The 15,581-nt window shown below is 42.7% G+C and overlaps 1 protein-coding gene across 1 annotated transcript; it reads right to left on the reverse strand.

Annotated features, from left to right (window-relative positions):
• Positions 1-1,249: 1,249 nt before the first annotated feature.
• LOC105395040 (peroxidase) lies at positions 1,250-15,293 on the reverse strand. Its single transcript, XM_048633205.1, has 14 exons — positions 15,164-15,293; positions 14,148-14,288; positions 13,600-13,790; positions 12,394-12,631; positions 7,030-7,250; positions 6,337-6,507; positions 5,595-5,753; positions 4,602-4,820; positions 4,199-4,396; positions 3,773-3,909; positions 3,163-3,330; positions 2,519-2,772; positions 1,962-2,128; positions 1,250-1,582 (listed from the first exon to the last, which is right to left on the reverse strand). Exons 2-14 carry the CDS (start codon positions 14,276-14,278, stop codon positions 1,332-1,334), a joined length of 2,505 nt encoding a protein of 834 aa, XP_048489162.1. The 5' UTR covers positions 14,279-14,288; positions 15,164-15,293; the 3' UTR covers positions 1,250-1,331.
• Between the last annotated feature and the right edge of the window lie 288 nt (positions 15,294-15,581).

Below are 15,581 nucleotides of genomic sequence, written 5' to 3' on the forward strand. Positions count from 1 at the left end.
TCTAGTCCAGTGTCTTCCGGCCACCTTAACAATGTCATCAGACCATCGGGCCGGCGGTCTGCCTATTCCTCGTTTGCCAGTTCTTGGCCACCACTCTGTGACTGCCCCAGCCCACCTGCCGTCATCCCTCCTAACCAAGTGTCCTGCCCATCTCCACTTTAATTTTGTGATTCGGCTACCCAAGTCATCCACACGAGTTTTACGTCGAATTTCGACATTGGGCACACGATCCACAAGAGAAATGCCGAGCATGGCGTGCTCCATAGCCCTTTGTGCGACTTTTATTTTGTGCATGTTGGCTTTAGTGAGCGTCCATGTTTCGGCTCCGTAAGTGAGGATAGGCAGAACACACTGATTGAACACCTTAATCTTCAGGCATTGAGGGATTTGGTAGTTACGAAATATTATATACTTAATGGTAGGAAGGAAGGCAGGTAGCTAGGTAGGCATACTTAATAAATAAAAAACTAGGAGAAAACTTAAATCTTTTTATATTTAAAATATTTATTACATTATCTTACATAATCTGTAACTGTTATACAAACACAAAAACATCTACAAATAAGACTTAATTGGCAAACACACACTTATTAACAATAAGCATTAAAGTAGGTAGGTTAGGTATTAATAAATTCGTCGATTATTTTATAAGTAGGTCAGAGTTTTCATCATGTTAAGTCGGTACCTAGGCTCTTAAGTGACTTAAGTATTACTTGGATATACCTAGGTAGTGAGAGATAACAACTTAACTATCATTCATCAGTTCTTAAACATTTATTTGTACTGTGGGCTAATCCAATAAGTTAACATAGAACCAGTGTCTTTCAGATAAAAAAAATAGGACGACACAAAAGTTCAGGAGGAACCAACAGCACCACGATGTTTTCTGAGAAATTTAGTATGGGGAGGTTAGAGAAATAAGATCTTATCAATTTGGTCACACCTAAGTAAATACAATATCTCTTGTGTAGATTTTTCAAACACGTCTACCTATGGATACAGGGTTGAGTCGAAGATAGATCGCTACAGTAATGCCAATTGAAGAACCACAATACAAGAACTCAACAACAAATTCAAATTGGAAACATTCGTAACGTATCCTTCACTACCATCTACTTAGAGTGAAACTCTTCCCTGTACCCATCAACCTCCTTTCCCCAAGCTTCTCCATCACCAACGGCCGCTACACATCTCATTATCGACATCGATAAACACACATTAACGCGCGTTCTACCAATCACAGCATCGTATACATGGCGAACCGCGATACCGTGACATTTATCCACGTCGATAACGAACCTGCGCAACGGCAGCAGCTTCCATCACTACCATCAGTTCTTCCCCTTCTTCCCCTTACTCCCTGCCGCAGCAGGGTTTTTCTCCTTCTTGGCCTTGGTCCCGGTCCCGGCGGCGGCGGGGTCCCTCCAGGGCGCCAGGTCGGGCTGCAGTAGCTCCATGCAATCTACCAGTGGGTTGGTGGGTGACAGCACCTCCATGACCCGGGGTTGGGCCTGGTCGAGGAGGTCTTCGTTGGCGCAGATCACCCCGGCTAGGGTTGTCTTGCGCAGCTCGGTTAGTTGTTCTGGTGGAGAGGCGCGGGTGTTAGGATTGGGAGGTGTATGGCTGATAATTAGGAAATGTGATTTTATACTTTACATACTTATAGTTACTAGGATTAACGGATGGACTAAATTCAATCATATTATTGACGAGGAATTGCCCCAGTAACATCTAGTAGATTCGGTTTTCTCCTCGAGCGGTCACCTCTCTTGCGCTTATTCGATCACACGCGACAGTTAAATCAATCTAAATAGTTTTATCACTATTTTTATAGGATTAGATACTTTATCTAGCCTGCTGATTGACCATGGAGTGTATCCTGGGTCGTCTTGTCATTTGGGTAAGCTCATTTCATTTAGTACACCACAATCACACTCACTCTAAAGTTACCAAAAACATACCTATCGTAAACCCAGCCTCCTCATCAGCCGTCTCGTACCAGTACCGGTCTCCTCTCTTCAGCCTCAGGAACTGGTCGGCCACGAGGCAGGTGAAGGTGGGCCCGAGCAGCCGCCCGCGCGGGTCTTCGCCCAGGGCTCCTGTGTACAGGTCTATGTCATCTACTGACCTGGAAGGGGGGGTGAGGTTAGTGGAGTTGTGGAGAGTGGTGTAGGAGATGGTGCATGGTTTTGGAAATTTCGCTGCCTATCTGTCTAACTTCTATTGACATAAAGTAATGCTTCAAGATAAGTAGTGGTAAGATACAGCAGCTGGATTGGCTTGATTGGCTTCTCAATAAAACTATCATGTGGGTACGGAAAGGGATCGGTGCCGGTTGCGTAAACCATAGCAAACCTAATTATTGCAGACGCTCGCTGGTAAGTTCCTGACATTGTTGTTATAGCAATGCTTAGGATAGTCAACGTAGTCATTCTATTCAAATCCAATGCTGGAAACATGACGGTATTACAGTAGCATAGCTACATCACCATAGGTCCATAGATAGCAATCAACTCACTTATAAATAGTAGTAATCCGGCTCAAGGACTCATCATCCATCACCCCACTCAGATCATCCATGGTCTTCGGCCTCTCGAACCCGCAGTGCTCGCGCCAGGCGGGGTAGGACGGCAGGCCGTGGTCTCTGCCTCGCTGGATGTTCAGAGACACGAGGTCCAGGCCACAGGGTCCCGGCTTGGTGGCCGTGGTGTTGGTGGCCGCGTCGATTGACGCGTTGGCGGGGATTGGACGCTCGAATAGGTGGTTGCTGAGCTGTGGGGTTGGAATAGTTTGTTGTTTCAAGGAAATCGGTATTGCGTTTCTAAAAATACGCAATTTTATCTAAAACTCCGCTCCTGCTACCTGAGTTGCAATTAGGTACAATATGGTAACTGTTACGTTACGTATAACGTGCGTATAACTTAGATAGAAAGAGCTCGGTGTTTCTCAAAAGGATCGCATCAGAAATGAAACTGTTTGAAGGTAGGTACACACATGATCGGAATCACGAACAGACAAACTTATTCAACGACTAACTACTAGTCCGATGGCTCCAAAACCTTAGAAATAGACAGTACCTAATGGTTGATGAGTATTGTAATATTTTAATGGTTCATAGTAGACACCTATGTCCATCTTCTACATGGCTGTTGATGATCATACCTCAGTAGTGACATGGCCGCCGCCGGCGTGCACCCGCGTGCTCATGGCGGACTGCATGGACTCCTGCCCGCCGCGCGTCGTGTACAGCATGTACGGGTTGAAGAGAAGCTGGTGAAGTTGCGTGTAGCTGACGGACCCGGTGGACAGGTCCACGTGGTGGATGAGGCCCTGGGGAGAGAGGGAGTTATAGTAGGAGTCGTTGATTGTTGCAGGAATGACGTCGAAGACGTGGCTCAAGATCGTACGGGATGGAGATTCTTATATCAAAACCACCAAAAAAACATGGGTCAACCCCAAGTTTAGAGTAAGTACATAAGTATTTCTTATTTGTATGTGCTTCAGGTGTATGAGTTATGAACTAGGTAAGTAACTATAGTAACTACTAATGTGGTACACGAAAGCTTGTGAACAACAAATGTTACATTCGGTGCACCCTGGGCAGTCACCATGCATGACTGACTGACTAACTAATCCTAATACCCCAGTTACCAACCCTAGATCAAGTATTCCTATATAACTTCGCCTTAAATATAACTACGGCTGGCTCGTAGGTACACTTATTATCCTATATTTTGTGCAATAAAGATTTTAAAAAAAGTCTGCGTCTCACCGGCAGCAGCGTGTGTGCGAAGCGGAAGGCGGCGGCGGAGAAGTGGTTGGCGATGGAGGGGTCCACGGCGGGGTCATAGAGGTCACTGTGGTTAGAGTCCTGCAGGGTCAGGTTCAGGGACCACATCACGTCGTTACCTGAATGGGAGAGGAGTGAAGGGTTAGTAGATCCTTAGGCATGGTCCAAAACCAGACGCCTGACGAATATTTTATACTTGTCTCGGAAAAGATGTCGAAAATATTCAGAGGGTCATGTGGTAATGTTTAAGTGCTTACCACATGATCGAGTACGTTACATTTCAGTAGGAAATTTTCACTCTAGAATTTTGTCTATCTTTACCAGTGGGTATAATTTTTTCGTTAAAATATCACCATTGTCCCTAACTACTTGCAGATTTTTTAAGCAATATCTGAAAGGTCTCCTTACCAAGAATAATAGGCAGGAACTCCGAGTACGTGATATGCTGCATCTGCGCGCCCACAATCTTCCGGGCCTCCTGGAACAGCGTGGCGTCGTCCCACGCCGGGTTCAGCCGCTGCAGGGCGCCCGCCAGGCGGTTGTGTTGGCGCGCCCAGATCAGGTGCATGGTTGTTAGGTGGAGGTTCTCGTTGGCTCTGTCGTCTCCTGGGAATAGATACGAGGGTATATAAGTAAGTAAAAAATATGTTATCGTACGCTATTGTAAATACCTACCTAAACGTTATAGTTTAAAAGCCACATACTCTCCTATAAGACAGAGCGTTACTTCCTTCTTACAAGAGCTACCACTGCCACTTATTTCTCTATCTGACCTAACCAAGTCTAACAGAATAATACATAAAATCCTCACCCGACTCAAAGCAGTACCGTCCCTTAGCGTTCATCTCGACCGTGTTACACCCGTCATTGGGATCAGTAGATGGGGGCAGCAGCTCGCGGCTCCCCACGGCCAGCATCTTCAAGCGTCCTCCCACGAACGTGCGCAGTCTGTTGGCGCGGGACGCCGTGTAGCCGTACACCGTGGACCCGTCCAGGAACGCGGTGGCCTGGTTCATCTGGTTGCGTGGGCCTGGGGATGTAGAATAGTTAGTAATATATTATTATGGCAGTTCTATGTAGTTGTAGATGAGGTATTTCGATTCTGTGTCCTAACGCCTTACAGTGAACCTAGGACCGGAATCAGGCTAATGATGATTGACTATGGAAAGTTATATAGCTACGTTCATTAAATGTTTCTGACCAATCACGACATAAAGAAGGTTTCTTGCACTCTTATGACATTATAGTTGCAGAGGTCCATAATGCTATGCATATAAGAATGAGAGATGGGAGGTGACCCACGCGTGTGGCCCGCACATACCAGATGCCACACAAATGTACACTCGGGGTGTTCCACAATCCACACTACAAAAAACCCCGCAAACCCTTTAAGGGCATGCAGGCCAAAGCCTCGACGTCTTAAGTTTATCTGCAAATCTCACCATAATGGCACGTATACGCCGGCGCGGATCGCACGAACTCCATGCAGGTGAGGTTGTACTGCTGGTAGAAGGGGTCCTCCTCATCCACGTGAGGGGTGACGCACGCTACATAGTATATTACTTACATGCCACATGACACACAACATTCTGTTCACCCGTAGTGTCCCAGAATACAGACTACACGCCTCACATATTTACACTCTATTGGGTGGAAATAACGGCATCATCATCACGACCCATTACGTCCCCACTGCTGGGGCACGGGTCTCCTTCCAATGAAGGAAGGGTTTAGGCCTAGTCCACCACGCTGGCCAAGTGCGGGTTGGTGGACGGAATAACGGCATAGCGTCTCGTAATCTCACCATAATGGCACGTGTAAGCCGGCGCGGACCGCACGAACTCCATGCAGGTGAGGTTGTACTGCTGGTAGAAGGGGTCCTCCACGTCCAGCGGCACGGGGAAGCACTCCGGGTGCGGCGGCAGGTTGGAGCCGCAGCAGGAAAGCGGGGTGCTGTTGGTGCCTGGAGAGAGAGGCGAGAATATGAGTGTTTGGTTTTTATGATGATAGGCACATGGTGTACCTCAGAGGTAGAAAATAATCATCACGACCCATGACGTCCCCACTGCTGGGGCACTAGTCTCCTTCCAATGAAGGAAGGGTTTAGGCCTAGTCCACCACGCTGGCCAAGTGCGAAGAAAATAATAAGTCCACTTTATAAGAAAAACTTTTATTTTCTCTATTGAAATCGCTGAATTCAATCACACATAAAAAGTGGACTTATTATGTCTATCTGCAGTACAGCAGCAGTATTCTGCCACTCTAGCTAGTGGAAGCAGAAATGGCAAAAGGCACTGCACCACAAATGTTTACAGTCAAAATAGATACAATTTTCGAAAATTATTGAGGTGCAGCGCCGTAATTCTCCATGTGCTAAAAGAAGCTAAGAGAAAGCTATCTGGCTAGATGTCGGTTATTTGTATAACTTTTGGAGTCTTGTGATCACTCTAGTTTATCAGATAGATTCGTCTCTTGGATTACCTAGCTCTCCCTTAACCCTCAAAACACAACAGGAATGAAAACTGATACATCTGATTCTCTCTTACCCTTATTCAAAGCTGTAGCAGTAATATCGTGGTCGATGAACTGTCCCCACACGGCCAGCATGACAGTGAAGGACACATCGTGCGCGTAGCTCGGCCGGTGTACTGTGACGCTCACGTCGCGCGCGCTGGGCAGCGGCGATCCGTCCGCGCCTGTACGCGGGGCGCTGATGCCTGGATCGGGAGTAGGGAATACTGAGACATTGTCCTTTGCTGTACATTACATACATACATAATATGGTCACGACTGTAGAAACCCGAAAGGGTAGTCAGAGCTGTCTCGCAAGCGACTGGTGTAAGTACATTTTAGAATAGAATAGAATATATATTCTTTATGTGTACTTACACAAAACCATTGACGAAAATTACAAAAAACTTAATCTAACACTATTAGATTATACTAGATAAACGCAGCATAAATCTTGAAAGGGTGGATACTGGATAGTTTAAATGCAATAGATCGTGATAAACGCTAGTCTCCCTGTAACTTGTAACCTGTAATGCTGGCCATCATCACGCTTAGAAAAAAAGGAAGAATAGAGCTGGTGAGAAGTGCCTTACTATGCAGCACACTTCCTGCCACTGGTAAAGGTACCCTCATTTCTGTATCCATCTTATGAATATCCAACTTAATTTATATATCCTTAGTAATTTCATTAATCTGCGCAGTATATCCAGATATCAAACAAAACATACCATCAGCATACACCGCCGGCAGCACTCTTCTGAACGGCGTATTACTGACGCCCCACCTTAGGGGGTAATTCGGGTTGTTGCAGGTCCCGTTCAGTGTCCGGTACTTTGAGGGGGGGCAGGGGGGGCTGGCCTGGCCGCAGTAGGGAGGCTCGGGGAAGGGGAAGGAACCGTTGACGGCGGGACCCACGCCCACTCCGCCCTCGCGGTTAGATGGGTCTGTCCTGGAACATAGTAATAGTAAGGAGTTAAATGGGGTTCATCGCATCATCATTGAAATGGCTGTCATATGGCTACTGCTGAACATAGGCCTCCTCTAATGTTTTTCACCGTGTCCGATCGGAGGTTCAGCTTTTGAATATCTGGAGGATATTATAGTTACGATACGATAGCTAAGATTCCGAAATTATTCTGGCAAATAAAGAATATTCTATCTATCTATTTAAGCTTCTGTTTCGCCTCATCAGCTACGCATAAAACATTGACATGCATGTACAGTGGCCTGCGCCTAAAAGTATGCAGGCACGGTCCGCACAGTGATGCCATCTAGTAAAAACCTTGTAACTACAACGTATTGGACGTGTGTTTGGATGAGTGCATGTTGTTGTTCTATAAGTAAGAGTGTTTGAGCAGTACGATATTGTTTGTATTCGCTGTTTTTACTACTGTGTATATTAGGTAGTTAATTTCTTACAATTTCGTCATAGTGACTGTGGCGTAGTTGTTAAGGCGTGGCGCGGCGGTGCCGCATGAGTTATTACGAATTTGTTGATACTTACTTCGCATCCTGTTTTTGTTTTTTGTGACTTAAAGATCATATGATAGAAGTTTCCTTTACTTTCTTTTTTTAATTTTTTAATTCGATTAAGGGTTTGTTAGTATTTAAAAAACTAAATTAAAATTGTTGATCAATAATCAACAATAGTTAGTAGTAGTCAGGTGCAATGTAGCGGACGACTAACTAAAACTTGCTTCTTTTTATTTATTGAGTTGTTCTCATAAGATTGAGGGTAGAACTATATAATATATTAAGTATATGTGATCATGACTCCCAAAGTTCTTTGAGACAATACAACACTTGCGTTCCACTCAACGTTTTATAAATCGCTTTGGCTTCTAAATATTACTTATCGGTGCTTACTACTGATATCAAGAATGTTAAAAGGCATTTAAAAATAAAAACCAATAGTTTTACTATTTAGTGGAGGACTTGAACACAGGGACCTCATGCCGCCGCATCAATTCATGAATGCTTAACCAATCAGACTATCACCGACCATGATAGCGTTCTCGAAATATGCTATCAGTTATTATTACCGCCACCGCCCCGTAACTTATATTTACAAGCTGGTTACTAGATGGCATTACTGTTTCCAATTCGCCTGATTACTTTTAGGCGCAGGCCACCGTACCTACCTAATTGCTTTGTATTGATCAAAGATTTGTGTTTCAACATTTCACTGTTAAAGTCCTCCCTCTTCTACCTACCTAGGTACCTAGTGTTAGTTATGGCTCTGACTGTACACTATACGTTACGAGGTGGACATTTGATCGCTTCCTACGCGTGTTGGTGTTAGACTACTGAACTGTTAATAAGTAGCAGAGACATTTCCGTTATTAGAGTAATTATTTAGCTTCTTGTTAGAGGATTTCATTACAGATTATACTATTCACAAACGTCCTTATAAAGTATTTAAACTACTTAATTAAATGGTATGAATCAAATACAACACAAAACCAATCTTAAACAGATTCTGGGCTTGATAAGCGAGACACTTTTTAGTGCTTTGCTAAAGTATGCCCGTAAGTTCTTATGTAACGCCATAGTTAACAACTCATTAGAATGTATAATTAACCGCATATAAGTGACATTATAAATAGATATGTATCTGAATACCAGTTAGGGATAGTGTAGGCAGGTTAGAGTCGCTAAATAAGGAAGCTAATTTAACACTTACGACGAACAAATTAAAGATACCTAGTTAGTAGGATTGTTTAGCGACCTATGGTACATTATACATACAATACCTAACCCTCATTGTACCCATGAAGTGGGATGATATGACCACACTCACATTATAATATGGATTGAGATGTTATCAGGATATTTATGTATGAGGTGTAACTTATGCGAACTTGAGGCATTAAATGAGGCTTGTTCCTATGTTACGTAACTATGAAATGCCTGGCAAACCTCAAAACCTAAACACCTAAACATGAAATTATCATTAAGTGGCATTATCATCATCATAGAGTCCACCGCAAGAATCCGATCATTAAATCGTATTGAGGGACTATCGGACTGTGATGGTCCCCCATTTTATTCCTTTCTTCATCTCATTTTTCTGCTTGGCAAATAAATATTTCTTTCTCTAACTATGTATTAGTTACGCTTTTATTGAATAAGATTATTTTGTTTCCTTCTGGGTTTGTATTAATTTGATCTAGTCAAGACATAAAGCGACCCTCCAAGCCTCAAAGGCCAAGTTCTCCAATATCGATTTCTGCCAACAAAGCTAGACAAGATAGCTGTATCTATTGACCAGCAATAGTCCTATTAGTAGGTCGTCGGCAGTAACCGGACACCCTTGTCAAACCACGGCTCTGACATCGGACCCGACTTGGTCCGGCTTCGTTACGGATCGTTGGCTCACGTCTAAAGTATAGCGGATTGTTTGAAAATATTAGGCGATATCGCTTTACAATAGCTGTGGGAAAAGATATGGGTAACACCCCATGTGACATCACTGATTGAAGAAGAGGGGTGTTGTAAGTTCGACAGCCGAGAAATATGAACAGAGGTTCCACTCGAGAGAGCCAGGTGCAGGTACTTACACCCCCACAGAGAGTAGAATAGAAGTTCGACAACCTTGTTGATATCATATCATAGCTTCCCGAGTTCTAAAACAGATCTGCAATAATAATACGTTGTTATGTGGATGGCTTCCGCATTTAACTAAGTATATTTACTTAATTTTGTAAGAGTATTTATAGCTTTAGCACCCCTTCATATTTATGGTTATCTATGAAGAAATTAAACAATACTTTGTAGTATAAGTACTATCATCTCCAGTTATATTCGTGGGTTATATTCCAGAATAGATCAATTGATGCTAATAGGCCGGATACTTCGACTCAATAAGATATAACTAGGGCTTACCGCTAACGTCTGCCATGACGATGTTATGAATCTATTGTACAGTGAAACTATAAAGTCCTGAAATTAATGTTTGAGGAACTAAAATTTTCAGGAGCCTGGCACCATTAGAAAAGAAACATAAAAGTCATAACAATTGTTTATGTCAATAGGCGGTTGGCTGTTTTTTTGAATTTTCTTATTAATTATAAGGATAATCTAGATAAAAGCAACAATTTACGCTTGGTTGCAATTAGGAAGATGAAGAAAAATATTCGTAGTCAAGCTAGTTAAGTTATTTATCGAGTTTGAATACAATGTTTAGCGGAACATCAAGCTGGACACATTTTGTCGAATTTGGAGGATGTTGACGCTCGTACAGCGTCTATGACGGGTATGTAGCATTGTACAAATGGTAATAACTCATTTTTATTAGTACCAACGCTTCATTTATCGATAAACCTAGGTTTAGAGCCCAAGTCGAAAATTGTTTACATACCACTGATTGTAGGTTTCATCTGGATTCAGTTGAGTCAAACCTTAACATTTTGATACTTGAAGATATATGTTTGTTTACTTACTAAATTCACATTGTGTGAATTTGGGGGGCATTGTGTAACTCAAAAAGATTTTTTATTTTATTTTATAGTTATATCGGACCAGCGTGCCAAAGAGGGCAAAATATGGAATATTTCTAACTCCTGGAAGAAACAGAACTGGCCGTCCAAAAAGGGAAATTGATGTCTTTACTATGTGTGCCTTTCGTCAACAGATCCAGTTATATACAGTTGTAATAACGTTATCTAAATAAATATTTATTGGTTTCACTATTAGCCTTCATATTAACACCTTCTATCTTGTATAAGAGCTTTTTTGTGGATGGTAAGTTGATTTTTAAATACATAACTAAATAGGTATAGTGGCTCCCAATTCGCCTTCGCCGGAATGTTCATATTCTCTCTTTACTCTACTCTGTGCTGTTTAATCCCTCAACTCCAACATACCTCAAAGAGCGTTTCATTTTTAAAAACCATCCCGACAACAGACCAATGAGATCCTCACAAATGCGTTTATTAGATTTCCCATCGCATACTACTGAGTTTTACAGTAACTCATTTACTGTGACAGCTATAAGACTGTGGAATGCATTACCTGTAAATATCCGTTTTGCGAAGACAGCTATAGGTTTCAAAAAACAGGTAAAAGAACATTATCTTTCCTCCATCTTGTAATAGTACCTACCTATATTATATAAATCTATATAACTTTGATTACATTATGTATGTATGTATTTAAGTATTTATTATTAAACATGAATGTTTACTACATTTTGTACATCTTCCTCATTTATTCTTCTTTAAGTCTCTCCTCCACCCAAAGGTTGCCTGGAAGAGATCGCTTTTAGCGATAAGGCCGCCTATTGCGTTATATTGTAAATTGTTATTTGTGTAAATTGTGTTTAAGTCAATAAAGTAGTATTCTATTCTATTCTATTCTATTCTAGGTAGGAAGTTAACAGGCAAAATTTCAAGTCTCAAAGTCAGTTATGTTTCGCTATATAGGGTTGCTACATGAAAGATAGCAGTGCCCTCATTTAATTTCAGGACTTTATAGTTTCACTGTACTTATCACGCGGGTCATCATTATTAAGGACTAGTAACTCCTGAACTAGTACTCCCATCCAAATTTTGTATTCAAGCTTCTTGCTTAGTACCTACTTCCTACTTTGAACTAAGATTATATTTTATTAATTTATTAAGACTTAGATTATTAATTTAGTGCTTAGGTATGCGAGTAAGTATGGGTGATACGATCTTCTCAATTCAAGCACTTCCCGTTGTTGACGCATAAATAGATGCTTTACCTTTTTGCTATTTTAGTATAAAACCCGTTTACAGATATGTCTAGAAATCCTCGCAAATTATGTCTGGAAAATTTGCAGGTAACGGTTAAACTACTAAGTACCTATTATCGAACAGCGTTTTTCTGATTTCACAATGCTTATCAATATCGTCATCAGATCAGCTACTGTTGGACATAAAATCAAATTATGACTCTTTCTAGCTAGCTACCACTGGTTGTCTGTTGGACATAAAATCAAATATTCCTCTTTCAAGCGCTCCTCATGTTATAACATTTATAACACTATAGCTTACCTAACTATATAAGCACTCTACATCAAGCCAATACCTCATGTCTTCCAAAAAAACCCACTCAATAAAAACACTCACCCATTAGCCAGCGCCCTAGTGGCCTGTTCCACCGCATAAGCAGCATCAGCCATCGGCTTGACCTCCCGCGCGGTGGCGGCGGCGCGCTGGGCCCTCCCCGCTGGCGAGTCCACCTGCAGCGGCGTGCGGAGACTCTCGAGGACCGTGCGGTTGTGTAGGGCTGCCTTGCCGTGGGACACGGCTGACGTGATCGCGGCTGGTGAAGGCGGGTCGCCTACCCAGGGGGACGGGTCTTTGCCTGGATTGAGAGTCGGGGTTTAGGTATCGTGGTGTGATCATTCATAAGCCGCGTCATGTTCAATGGAATAGGGGCGGATGGAACTAATAATAAGGGCAATCACTCAACTTTATACATTCAAAAGCTATTTTGTTCAGACACAAGAACTTTACAGATCCAAATAATTATTGTTTTTTGTCGAATGATCGCACTTAGGCGGCTTACGGACCACCGACCACCACAGCCAGTGGTGGTCAGCGACCGCGACTTTGTATACTTTTTCCTTAGAACAATAAACGATGTTAATCTAAGACTTTTTAATACATTTTGTAGAGACTGTAAACATATAGCTGGTAGCCTGGTAGCAGACACACGCCATAGCATTAAAATGTATGAGAAGTCGCGGTTACTGGCCACCACTGGTGGTCAGTGGTCCGTTTAAGCTGACCATGGATAATCATTAATCATAGTTTTGCATCAATCAAGACTTTTTAGATAGTAAAATAATACGAAGTAACTAATTAACATGATTTACGGCTAGATTGAAATAAAAGGTGCCTATCAAAGAAATAACTCGATCGCTTCTCTATTAGCATAACTGGATTCTATTTGTATAGGAAAGTTTTCCATGTTTTTCTCGGCAAGGCACGAGACTGTGCTTAATTTAATAAAGCTTTTAGGGTTCGTCGAATTACTTTTTCAAAGCTGCACTTAAGTAACACTGAATTCAAAACTACAGGATGGAGTTTTGTCAGTGTAGATTTCATCTGCTGTACAATATTATCTCAACTCATGCCGAGCTCTCACTATTACACTTAATTACACTATCACACCAACGAATCCATGTAGGGGAAAGGCTAGCAGGGAACGCAAGACATCAAGACGTGCTAAAAGTTGTCCGTACGTTTGTCACATCTTGATGTGCACGTCTTGCATTTCCTGCTAGCCCTTCAGGGGATTCGTTGGTTTGATGGTGGCTCAATCCTCACCCTTCAGCGGCCACGACAGCTGCAGCAGCGGAGCCATGTCGGGCGGCACGGCGCTCAGGTTGAGGGGCTGCGGGGGCGCGGGGGGCGCGGGGGCGGGGGCGGGGGCCTCCGTGGCGTTCTCGGCGTCGGCGTCGAACTCGTCGCTGAGACTGTAGGAGGCGGTGATGAGGAGCGCCACGCCGAGGAATGCTCTGTGATGAGAGAAAATATAAATTATTAGTTTGGAAGCCTGTGGTAGGTGTCACAAAGATTTCCCCTTGTGATTTTAGCAAAAGCGCCTTTTGAAACAAAGTTTCCAGGCACCGTATGTTTTAGAATTTAGATAGTATTTTGAAGTAGCTTTATAGAAATAAAGAGTTTGGAATGCTAGTAAAAAAAAGGATTTCTCGTTAGAGAAGTAGGTACTTATTAGGTATGCCCCTGGCATCAAATTAAAAGTGATTACAAATAGTTCTGTAAGTATTGAACCATTTGGACGATCCTCTTGTAACATTTTCTACCCTGTAGAAACCCCTTAGAAGATAGTCAAACTAGACAAAGAAACTTACACAAGAGACACACAGATGGCGCATTGGAAGGCCCTTAGCCTCTTCTGGTAGCGGCGGGTGACGCTGCTCTCGAACACGTAGGTGGGCGGCACCAGCGGCGAGCGCTCGCTGCTGGTCGACGCTCGCTCCATGGTTGGGGGCCTGGGGGGAACATTAGGTAGGGTAAGGGTGAGTGGGTAAGGCGATCCATGGCCGGAGCCCGCTGGGAACATTTTATTTCCATAATAGGGGCGCTGGGGTGAGCTAAGTCCGTATACAGAAACAGAAAGCGCCGATTGCTTTTTCTATGGATTATTACTTCAGCGCAGGTTCGGCAAAGGTATGAAACTGGCAGATCAGTGCTCAGTTTTCTGTTAGTAACTATACGATATAAAACTGGAATGGACGGAGGCTAGATGATGTCATAATTTGTGTTGTTGCGTTTATTCCCAGTGTAACGGGCCTATTGCTCTTGGAATTTTTCGTGCACACCTGAAATATATTGGTGTGTGCCCGCCGCGCCGGCCGGCGCAGGAATCTAACTAAGTAACTGGGAAAAGTGAATCCGGAAGTGCGTACGATACTACTCAATATTGTTAGGATAAGCTATGTAACCGATGGGACTTATGGTGTACGTCTCTGTCTCACTATACCATCTCGTATTCTAACCATAACCAGTGGCAGTAGGCTGCGCAAGTATCAGCTACTCTGAGAGAGCTTATCAGATAACACTCGGAATTTCACTCATGGTTCATGCAGGTACCTACCTCAGCTTACACGTTTTACCTCAAAACAGAATCAAGATAATGATGTCTAGTGAGTAAGTAAACAATAGAAATAGAACAAATAGTTTAAAACCTGTGGAAAAATTTAAGAGATAGGCGGGAAAATATTTGAAATAGTTTAACTTTTAGGTGAATCACCAAAACTAAACACGAAAGTTTCAATGTAACGGTTGTAGGTTTTACTACACCCCTGAAACATGGGTTATGTAAATGATACTTACAAGCACAATAATTTCTTAAATGTTAACTTACCAAGATCTTCAAGACTTTCAGGAGTTTAAAATCCAATTATATCAATGGGAATTCCTTAAGTATATCACCACACACTTTCATTAAACACTTCGGTTACAGTTTTCCGTAACTAGCCTCAAAGAAGCCACAAACCACTAACACTACGAAAAACAAAGGAGATAAAAAAATAAAGTTCATAATTTCGCGGCACACACGGACTGTTTCCGGTAGACCGCGCCGGTCCCGCTCAGCTTTACCTCTGCCGCCATGCATCTAGGCGACCCTTCGCAGTAGTATTGTAGACCTTTACACTGAAAGACAAGGAATTGGGGCAACCTTGTCTTGCGGTTTTATCAGAAGTCTAAGTTGGTTTATTCTGGCCTTTGCTATTTGATACATATAAGTAGTTAATAATATGGACCATGGATGCATTGCAAGT

This window comes from Plutella xylostella, chromosome 5 (genome assembly GCF_932276165.1).
Source record: "Plutella xylostella chromosome 5, ilPluXylo3.1, whole genome shotgun sequence".
Classification (NCBI taxonomy): Eukaryota; Metazoa; Arthropoda; class Insecta; order Lepidoptera; family Plutellidae; genus Plutella; species Plutella xylostella.

Coding starts and splice junctions, on each gene's coding strand:
- LOC105395040 (XM_048633205.1), bottom strand. CDS start 14,278: ATGGAGCGAGCGTCGACCAGCAGCGAGCGCTCGCCGCTGGTGCCGCCC. Junction 12,632..13,599: donor GCTGTCGTGGCCGCTGAAGG/GTGAGGATTGAG, acceptor CTCTCAATCCAG/GCAAAGACCCGTCCCCCTGG. Junction 6,508..7,029: donor GCCGGCGGTGTATGCTGATG/GTATGTTTTGTT, acceptor CTCCCGATCCAG/GCATCAGCGCCCCGCGTACA.